The 10,753-nt window shown below is 42.2% G+C and overlaps 1 protein-coding gene across 1 annotated transcript in view; it reads right to left on the minus strand.

Annotated features, from left to right (window-relative positions):
* Positions 1-3,339: 3,339 nt before the first annotated feature.
* Positions 3,340-10,753, minus strand: part of Pak2 (p21 (RAC1) activated kinase 2) — a 64,413-nt gene continuing 56,999 nt past the window's right edge. Inside the window, exons 14-15 of the mRNA XM_005344830.3 lie at positions 9,708-9,845; positions 3,340-7,268 (exon numbers count right to left, since the gene is read on the minus strand). Of these exons, the coding sequence (XP_005344887.1) occupies positions 7,182-7,268; positions 9,708-9,845 (225 nt within the window). The 3' untranslated portion in view covers positions 3,340-7,181. The remainder of the gene's footprint in view (positions 7,269-9,707; positions 9,846-10,753) is intronic.

A 10,753-nucleotide genomic window follows, 5' to 3' on the forward strand; every position in this document is an offset into this window, starting at 1 on the left:
TGGAACTAGCTCTTGTAGACCAGGCTGGTCTTGAACTCACAGAGATCCGCCTGCCTCTGCCTCCCGAGTGCAGGGATTAAAGGCGTGCGCCACCACTGCCCGGCTCTTTTTTTTTTTTTTTAATTTTGTGCATGTTTTGTGCATGCTGGTTAGTCATGTATGGCTTCACTCTCAGGACTTGGGTGGCAGAGGCAGGTGGAGTATCTACTGAGTTCCAGGGCAGCCAGGGCTGTCTACCACGTGTTGTGTAGCTGAGTAGCTGTAAATATGGGCACATACTTCACAGTGAGCAGGTGGAGGTCGGAGGGATAGCATCAGGTGCTGGTCCTCAACTTCGGCCTTGAGACAGTCTCTCTTTCTAAAGTAAACAAAATCTTCTTGACAGGCAGTGGTGGTGCACATCTTTAGCCCCAGCACTCGGGAGGCAGAGGCTGGTGATCTCTAAATTTGAGGATAGCCTGGTCTACGGTTCAGGACAGCTAGAGCTACACAGAGAAACCCTGTCTCCAAAAAACAAAACCAACCAAACCAAACTAAACAAACAAAAAACAAAAAAAATCCAAAACAACAACAACAACAACAACAACAACAAAAAACTTTACTTGAGATAGGGTCTCCTTTTCTGCTGTGTACACCAGACCAGTGAGCCCCAATAGCTTCTCGGGATTATCCTGTCTCTATCTCCCACCTGCCCATGGCATGCTGGGATTACATGCTCCTGCTTCCACATCCAGCTCCCCCACCACAGGGTTTCTCTGTGTAGTCCTAGCTGTCCTGGAACTCACAGAGATCCGCCTGCCTCTGCCTCCTGAGTGCTGCTGGGATTAAAGCTGTGCACCACCACCACCTGGCTGGCTACACATACAGCTTTTATGTGGGTTCTGGGTATCTGAACTCAAGTCATGCTCCCAATAAGCACTTTAACCCATGGGCCCATCACTCCCGCCCAGCAAAAACTTTTCTCTCTCCTCCTTTTTTTTTTTTTTTTTTTTTTTTGAGTTAGTCAGTCTTGGTGGAGGCTGTTAATTCGTTCCTGGCTGCTCAGATCTGAAATAATTACACAGAACTGTATTAATTAAAACACTGCTTGGCCAATCACTACCAAGTCAGCTATGCCCAATGTAATAGAAGTCATTCAGAAAGACGACGAAGAGCTGGTAAGGGGCCAGGGATTTGGCTCAATAGCAAATGCACTGATGCTCAAGTCTGTCCACAGTGGCAGGGAGAGAACTGACTCCTTCACATGCACACAACAAACAAGAGCTGTGAAACTTAACTAGGAAGTCAATGGCGATGCTGGCAAGTGTGGTTTTGCTGGGATCAGAGGGGAACTGTCAGAGACATCAAAGACAAGTACAGAATAAATCATAGAAGTAGTTGGTATCAACCACTGAGGCACTTTTTAGCTGTTCTTAGGCAAAGGTTTTGAGACCTGCAAAAAAGTTAGAAGCCAGGGATGAGAATCTGGCCCTGGCTACTTGGGAAGCTGAGGTAAGGGCGCTGCTTAATTCTATGAGCTTATGCCCCGTCTGGGGAGCACAGAGAAGACCTTGCTGCAAAACAAACAAACAAACAAACAAACCAAACAAAAACAAACTGGGACTAGAGACATGAGAGTTATGAGGTGTGTGTGATAGGACCAAAGACATTGTACATATTGAAAAAAATACAATGAAATCCATTATGTATAATACATGCTAACAAACTTCAAAGTGAAAAACATGCACATAAAGTTATACCATGTTAAGATCATGCATTAATTCATCTAAGTTCCTCCTCCCCAAAATGGGTGCATTAGAACAGAACCAAACCCAATAGTTTAATAAATATTTCACAAGCCATGCCTTGGACCCCAGTCTAAAACAATACACATTTTGTGCTTTCTTCATAGTGGACTTTCAGGTGTCACACCAAGTTATGCACTCCACCATTACAAACAACATGACTTAAGTAATGTACTTTAGTGTTTTGGTTTTTTTATTGAACTATACATTTTTTTTCCACTCCCCTCTCTTCTACCTTCTTCCTGCCCCCATGCTACACTTCAGTCAGGTAAACATTAGTTTCTCAGATGCCCAGGCACATCAGAATGGCAGTGGGCTATGTGTCCACATATGCACTAGGAGGCCAGAGGCTGACGTCAGGTGTCAACTCTTCACCATGTATTTTGAGGTAGTGTCTTGTCACTTAGGGGATTGGCTGGCTGGCTGCCAGTGAGCCCTAGGGACCTGCCCATCTCTACAGGTCTTCAGTGCTGGAATTTATGTGTGAGGCACCACACCCAGCTCTTTACTTGGTTTCTAGAAACCCAACTCCAATCTCATGCTTGTTTGGCAAGCACTTTGCTGACTGAACTCCTAGCCCAGCTAGGAGTATTTTTAAGTTTATTCTGAATCAGATTTAGGATAAAGGATTGTGTTTTCTGTCCAACCATAGTTTATTGTATGTTCATGACTGTTTTGCTTGCATGAATGTATGTGTACCATGCCTGGTGGCCAGGGAGGTCAGGAGAAGGCATCTGATCCCCTGCAATTGGACTTACAGATGGTTTTGAGAATGCTCTGCAAGACTAAGCACCCTTCACTCCCAAGCCATCTCTCCAGTCCCCTACTCAGGCTCTCTAAGGACCCCTCTTAATTTGGAGCTCTGGAATAGAGTTAAGATAGCGCTAACTGTGGTGGCACAGCCTGTAATCCCAGCTCCTACAAGGCTGAGCAGATCAGGAGTTCAAGACAAACCTTGGCCAGCGTGGGAGACATTGAGTCCAAACAAATATGGTACCATGACACCATGAACTGGTCTAAAACAGTCATCATTAAAAACACTAGCATAATGGGTGGGGATGCAGTTCAGCTGGTGGAATCCTTGTTAACGTATGTGAAACCCAGCATCTGAGTGCTTATACTTCGTGAGATTGAATATGGTGGATAGGTCTGTAATCTCAGCACTTGGAACAAGAGGCAGGAGAAGTTTGTTACCCTAGGTTGCATAACAAGTTTGATGACAGCCTGGGCTATGTGACAGTCTGTTCCTTCCCCTTCAAAATCTTAGTATTTTCTTTGAAAACCTTTCTTGAGACAGGGATTCTCTGTGCACCCCTGGATGTCCTGGAACTCACTCTGTAGACCAGGCTGGCCTCAAACTCAGAGATCTGCCTGCCTTTAACTCCCTAGAGCTGGATTTAAAGGCATGCGCCCCCACGCCTGGCAGAAAATCTATTAAGACTTTTAAATATTTATTCTTTGATGTTATTCTGACAAAAAGTGGAAATTTAAGAAAAGAAAAAATGGACATGAAAATTTATTTCTAGCTCTCAAAGAACAAAATTATTCAGTCATGAAATACAGCAGTTAAGAGCAAAGAACAGTTATGTGGGATTAAATTAAAAATAGAAGGCAATATGAAATTTGAAGACAAAACAGAAATAAGTTACTTTTTACTCAACTCAATTTCCACCTATCAAAAGAGAAAAACAATAAATAAATAAAAAAGTGACTACTTTCCAACCAAAAATTTTGAGGACCAATTATTTGCTTTGCTTTTTGATACAGAATGAACATGTTTGACAAGGTTACTGTGTATTTTCTTCTGCTCTTTGGGTAATATAGAATACAGCAAATGAGAAAGACTTGAGTTCTTTCAAGGAGCAGGCCAGTGCTTGACTCTGCTCCCGAATGCCACATCATCTAACCCAGCATCTTTGCCAGAGCGGTCAGCGAATGTACAGCATGTTTGGATTTTCCTTACACATGCTACACTACAGAAAAACCACTAAACTATCTATCACAGGCACAAGGGTGGCCAGGAAGACCAATCTGTTTTGTATAGTGCTATGAAATTCTGTTAGAAAAACCAAAAAGAAGCGTTTAATTGGATTTTAGCAATAATTTTTAAATTATGCAGTAATGTCAAATAGCAGCCTAGATTCTTTGTTTTTATTGGAACTAGGGATCAGCTCGGAGCTTTGTGTGTGCTAGGCAAGTGATTCATCACTGAGCTACAGCTCCAGTCCCATTAACTACAGTCTGAAGCTACATTAGAAACAGTGTAAGTGCAGGACAGGGTGGTACATACCTTTAATCCTATTACTTGGAAGGTAGAGGCAGGGGAATCTCTCTGAGTGAGATCAGCCTCATCTACCTATGTTCTAACCTAGCCAGGCCTATACAGAGAGACCCTATATAAAAAAAGAAAAGAACAATTACATTTGCCCATGTGATGGTGTGTGTGTATGTGTGTGTATGTGTGCGCACATACACATTCAGAGGTCAGATAACAACTTGCAGGAGTCAGTACTCTCAAATCCTAGTGGCTAGGCTTGGCAGAAAATGGCCTTAGCGGCTGCTGGCAACCCCATAACACTTTGACAGTTTACTGACTACAGATCTCAGTACACTTCAAACATTTTCATATTCAAAACCAGATGACCAAGGTCTGATAAGGTGTAAACATGTTCTGGTAAGAACACAGTGTATACACATGAACCCATGAGAAATACTTCTAGGCAGCTTAAAGTTGCCTGTCAAAGGCAAAGCCTGTTTAGGACTGGTGGTCACTAGAGACATTTCAAGCAGCTAAATATTTTATGTTGAATGGAAGAAGGCTCCTACTTTGTTCCAGGAACTCAATACATGACGGCAAAGCTGTGCCAGTCACGGTGTGGAACGCTGCAGTTACTTTTTACTATTCTAGGTAGGATAAAGTGTTCTGTAAAAGCAGCAAAAGGAACAAGAGAGACAGATACATTTGGGCCTACCACAAAGTAAGACAATAAATAAGGAAGGGACAGTTCCTAACAACACTAGAGGACTACTAAAGTAGGTTCAATGAGGTTTCCTACTCTAAGAGATGACAAAAGAGAGGGATACAGAGGCAATTATTAAAAAAATATGAATCTCAAGTCATACAATTGTCTTTTAACAGGATCTCAACATTTTAATTTAAAATTAACTAATAAATCACAATTCTATATTGCTTTAAAGATTATTTTGTTTAAAAATGACACATCTCAAAATTAACCATTACTATTAAACTATTACAGGTTAGTCTGTCCAGGTCAGGAGAGAATAAACAACAGTGCAGCTCCCTTAACCTCGGAGTCATGTGTGAATGACAAAGTCCGTCGCCAGCAATGGACATCCAAGTAACCATCCAAGAAATTGTAAATACAAACCCCAAACTGCTTCTGTTGAGGGAAAAGCCCTTGTGGAGTCACAGCGTACGGCGGGGGCATTGGCATGTGTCCCCTGTGGTCTCTAAGACAGGATGGAGTGCCTTCTTGAGCAGTCATGGGACAGATGACCAGTTCCATCATCTCGCTGGCTTTCTACTTTGTCGGCAGCATCACCATTATCATCTACCCAGACAACCGTTTACAAACAATGCTCACATCTGCAACTCAAGAGACACTGCAGCTTCCCAGCAGAAATATACAGTTGTTTCTGTAATTTAGTGACAGCTGTAGAAGGCCAAATGCAGTCCAGAGAGAAAGGCAATCACAAGGACAACAGGACATTAAGTGCTCTAGTGTGGAGTTTCACTGAAGACCTTTCTGCTATGAAGACCCCAGAGACCTCTTCTTATCCTCGTATCTGAATGGGCACAACAGGAAATGAAACTCTGACCCCTTCCCCAAGTGTCCCAAAGAGCACACCTATTTACTCATGATTCGTACTGTGCAGAATGGCAAGCATGTGTCAAGTTCTTTTGAAAGGGAATGGCAGGGACAGGTGCCTGAACCAACCACAGAACTTCCTCTTCTGTGGCCCCAGGAACGCAGAATAGACAATTTCCTCCTCCACAGGCAAAACAACAAAGCAATAAGGAGAAGCAGAGAGAAAAGACAGAAAGGGGAGGGCAGGCTAAGAGCTAACGCTACAGGTCACAGACCTCTCATTAAATCTTTAGAATAACAAGTATCACTATCAATATGCACATTGCAGTCTCTTTCTCCAGTTTTTTACATGAATATTCACTTGGAAAAACAAAAACTAAACTACCCCAACACCATGTACTCTGCTATTTTATCGCTCGCAGTAAAACATAATGGGTTGGGAGCACTGTAAACCAGATGAATCTTTACAGTTTACTGCCATGAGCTTCATCTCTACAACAATGCCATCTCATTTCTACAACTAGCCTAGAATACCAAGGTTCAAATCTCTCTTGCTTTCTGCTACTCCCAAATATTTTTCCTTTTAAAGAGAAAAACAGTTCTTAAGTTTTAAATTCTGAAAATTCAATGGTTATTACTTGCCCGGGTGTATGCGAAATAAGGGTTGATTTGAACAAAACCCGATACCTAAAATCGCAACACATACAGACACTCATTTCCAAGGGAACAAAAGGGAAGGGACCGGCACCAAAGGCATGCAGTCCAAGCGGAAGAACAAATCACTTTGGTTCCTAAAGCCAAATCTGAGGAGAAACAGGCAGAAAAGACAAAAATGGTAAGAACATACAGTCAGTGGAGTCTTTCTCTGTATCAATGATTTAGTTATAAATATAGATTATTAGTCCTTTCTATACATGTAACAAATGTAAAACTCATTACCATGAAACTTCTAAAGTTGACTCTTTCACATTTGTTAAAAAAGGTAAAAATCACAAACTTTCCCCTTCAGTTTAAGCTCTAGACTGAAATACATGTACAACGCTGGTCCTAACTTCTATAAAAAGTCACAACATGTCAAGCTCTTTGGCCAATATAAAGAGCTACATAATTTCTGTCACACTTGCCTTCAATTTAGGCAACAACTCCAGAGGATCAGATCGGAGGAAGGGAAGGCTACAAAGGGGAGGTGAGACCAGCAGATTAAGAAATACTCAGAAAAACTCGAATCTGACATTCAAGTATGGAAGTATCCCAAAGGAGACAATAGACAGGATCTATTGCAGTGGCAGACACCACACAGTACGTGCACGGCAAGCGCTGTCTGCTGAAATGGAAGGCTAGCGAGGCAGTCCACAATTCCTTTTGGACCCTAAAGCAGGGGCTCATCTGGAAGTCATAATTCTCTTACTGTAATTTTTTTCTTGGTCATCTTTAGAAAATAGAAGTTGGCTTGTTTTTCTCCTTGTGATGCAGACTGTCTCTTTACATCTCTCAGAGTAACAATTTCATGTTTTAAAAAACTTCTTTTAGAAAATGGATAAAAGAATACAAGGCCTCAGTGATGGCGTTAGCGGTTACTCTTCATGGCTTCTTTAGCTGCCAGGATCAGTGGCGTCAAGCTAGATAATGGTTTGGCCAGTTTCAGGAACGGATGCTGCCAAACGGAGGGGAGAAAGAAAATATAGAAATGTTATACATTTAGAAACTGAAGCCCCGCCAGGCGGTGGTGGCGCACGCCTTTAATCCCAGCACTCGGGAGGCAGAGGCAGGCGGATCTCTGTGAGTTCGAGACCAGCCTGGTCTACAAGAGCTAGTTCCAGGACAGGCTCCAAAACCACACCACAGAGAAACCCTGACTCGAAAAACCAAAAAAAAAGAAACTGAAGCCCCAAATTACCTATGGATCACTGTTTATTAAACAAAACATGTACTTTGATTCCTAAAATTCTCACAGTCAGGACATCACTTTTACAGCTCCAAGGAGAGCTGGTTTGTGTGTGTGGCATGAGCTTGTACGCTGTTTTCATATTTGTGTGTAAGTGTGGAGGCCAGAAGTCAATGTCAGGAGGCCTTCTCTATCACTTTTCCTTGTGTCTTTCACTGACCCTGGTGTCCACTGATTGGCTAAACTGGCCAACAGCCTCCAAGGATCTGTCTGTTTCCCCAATACTAGAGTGTATAAACACATATATGTGTACAGATACCATATATATACATATATAGACATGCAGTGCATAGACACACATAGTTCATAAACATATATAATGTATAGGCATCATACAAAGTATATAGACATGTATAGTGTATAGACATATGTGTTGTACAGATACATGTAGTGTATAGCCATATAGCATACATATATATTGTACAGACTTCAGTGTATATATAGTATATAGACGAATGTATAGACATATAGCATATAGACACATAGTGCATAGACATCACATATAGTATCTAGACTGATACAGTACAATATAATGTACAGACATACACAGCACAGATATATAATGTATAGACACTATAGTGCCTAGACATGTCATGTATAAATAGCATATACAGTATATAGATGACATACATAGTGTATAGACACCTATAATGTATAGATATATAGTGTACAGACATACACAGCTACACCTGGCTTCTTGGATGTGTACTAGAGATCAAAACTCATGCTTGGATTTTATAAGAGACATCTCCCCAGCCCTGGCTTTGGTTTTTGAGCTGTAACTTATCCTGGCTTCAAACTCACAGCAATCTTTGCCTACTAAGAAGTTACTCTGGGGCTGGAGAGATGGCTCAGTGGTTAAGAGCATTGCCTGCTCTTCCAAAGGTCCTGAGTTCAATTCCCAACAACCACATGGTGGCTCACAACCATCTTTAAAGAGGTCTGGTGCCCTCTTCTGGCCTGCAGACATGCACACAGACAGAATATTGTATACATAATAAATAAATAAATATTTTTTTTTAAAAAAAGAAGTTACTCTGTTTCTTTCTTCTCTTTTCAGCTTTTAAAGACAAGGTGTCTCTTGTGAAGCCCTGGCTGTCCTCTAACTCAAGAGATCCTCTGAGTACTGGGATTAAAGGTGTGAACTATAATGCCTGGGCTCTTTCCCCCCCTTTCTTTAATTACATTTATTTAGTGTGAGACTCTGTGTGTGTGAGACTCGTGTGTGTGTGTGTGTGTGTGTGTGTGTGTGTGTGTCTAGAGATTGAACCTTTCAGGCTTGGTGTAAAGCACTTTCACTCAGTAAGCTACTTTACCAACCCCCAGTACATTTTCCTAATTGCATAACATCTAAAGATTTAAGGGGCCAGGAGTATACTCAGAAGACAGAGTGCCTGCCTTCCATGCAGAGAGTCCTGGCCAGGTTCAATCCCTAGCTGCACAAGCAGATGGTGGTTCATCTCTGTGATTTCAGTACTTGGTAGGCAAGATCAGTCTCCATCTTCAACAACATTGGCGAGCTGTAGGCCAGGCTGGGCCACACAGAAATGAATGAATAAAGAAATAAAATAGTTCTATAGAGTTAAGACCCATAAATATACTCGTAACAGCACTGAACAGGTCCAAGATTTGATTAATTACAGAAACTTACTATGATTAAAAATTATGCAACTAAAAATTGTTTTTTTAAAGGAGAAAGAGATGATTCAGCAGGTAAAGGCACTTGCCGGCAAGTCTGACGACCTCTACCCCATCCCTGAGACCTACTTGCTGGAAGGAAAGAACCGACTCTTGCTAGTTTTTTCTGACCTCCATAATGTCTGTTCACATACACAAATGCACACACACGTTTTGTTTTTCGAGACAGAGTTTCTCTGCATAGCCCTGGCTATCCAAGACCTCATTCTGTAGATCAGGATGGCCTCAAACTCAGAGATCCGTCTGACTCTGCCTCCCAAGTCCTGGGAGTAAAGGTGTGTGCCACTACTGCCTGGCCACCACAATTAAGTTTTTTTTTTTTTTTTTTTTTTAAATTATTGCTAGACACGAAAGCCTAAAGTAAAGCAACTGCCGGGCATGTGGCAAGTGAAAAGGGAAGCATCAGCACTAGAAAGTTCATCCTCCAAAAGTTACCTTCACCAAATTTACCTGTAACAGTTCTTTGGCTGAACCCCTTTTCTCCACATCCATCTCCAAACACCGGTTTAAGAAATCCCGAAATATTGGAGAAAGTTTTTCTGGATTCTGAAGTTCAGGAGTTCCATTTGTTGCTATCAGGTACAAAGCCTAAAAAATAAAACATTTTGGCATATTAAAGCCACTCACAAAATGATAGTACATAGAGTTTCATACTCTGGCCTCTGCCATCCTGTGCTCCCCAATGGCAAGCTGCCTTCTTTCCCACAACTCAGGAACCAGAGGCTGATCTGAGACCTTCACCACCTACCTCCTAACTCATGCTCTGATGGTGCACGGGTCTTTGTTTCAACACCCAGGGACTCCAGGCAACTCCTTCCTCCTCCTTCTCTATAGCTCTTTACAGGGCGATCTCTCACGTGACTCCTGTCCTAACCTGTGGTGATTTCAGCAGCCACCGAGAAGCATGTTGCAGTCCTCATCTTTTCCCCTCTGACGCTTCCTTAGATGTGTGCTATGGGCACACCTTCCACGACTACTGACTGCAGAAATTTACTCTGCAGTTTTTTTGTTTTTTTTTTTCTAGACAGGGTTTGTCTATAACAGTCCTGGCTGTCCTGGAACTTACTGAGATCTACCTGTCTCTGCCTCCTAAGTGTTGGGATTGAAAGTATGTGCCACCACCACCTGGCTACAGCTCATCTTTTTCACTCTTAGTACCCCAATGCCAGTGACTCTGTGACAACACCAAGTCCCAGGTCTCTCTGATCTTCCCAGTGTTCATCATGTCCTGTTGTGTGGGGATAGAACTCAGGGCCTCATGCTTGAAAAGCACTTTGCTGTCAAGGCCAGCCTGGTCTAAAGTTGAGGACAGCTAGGGTTGTTACACAGAGAAACCACTTTTTAAAAATATTTATTTATTTATTATGCATACAATGTTCTGTCTGTGTGTATGCCTGTAGACCAGAAGAGGGTGCCAGACCTCATTACAGATGGTTGTGAGCCACCATGTGGTTGCTGGGAATTGAACTCAGGACCTTTGGAAGAGCAGGCAATGC

Source organism: Microtus ochrogaster, chromosome 2 (assembly GCF_000317375.1).
Source record: "Microtus ochrogaster isolate Prairie Vole_2 chromosome 2, MicOch1.0, whole genome shotgun sequence".
NCBI classification, from domain to species: Eukaryota; Metazoa; Chordata; class Mammalia; order Rodentia; family Cricetidae; genus Microtus; species Microtus ochrogaster.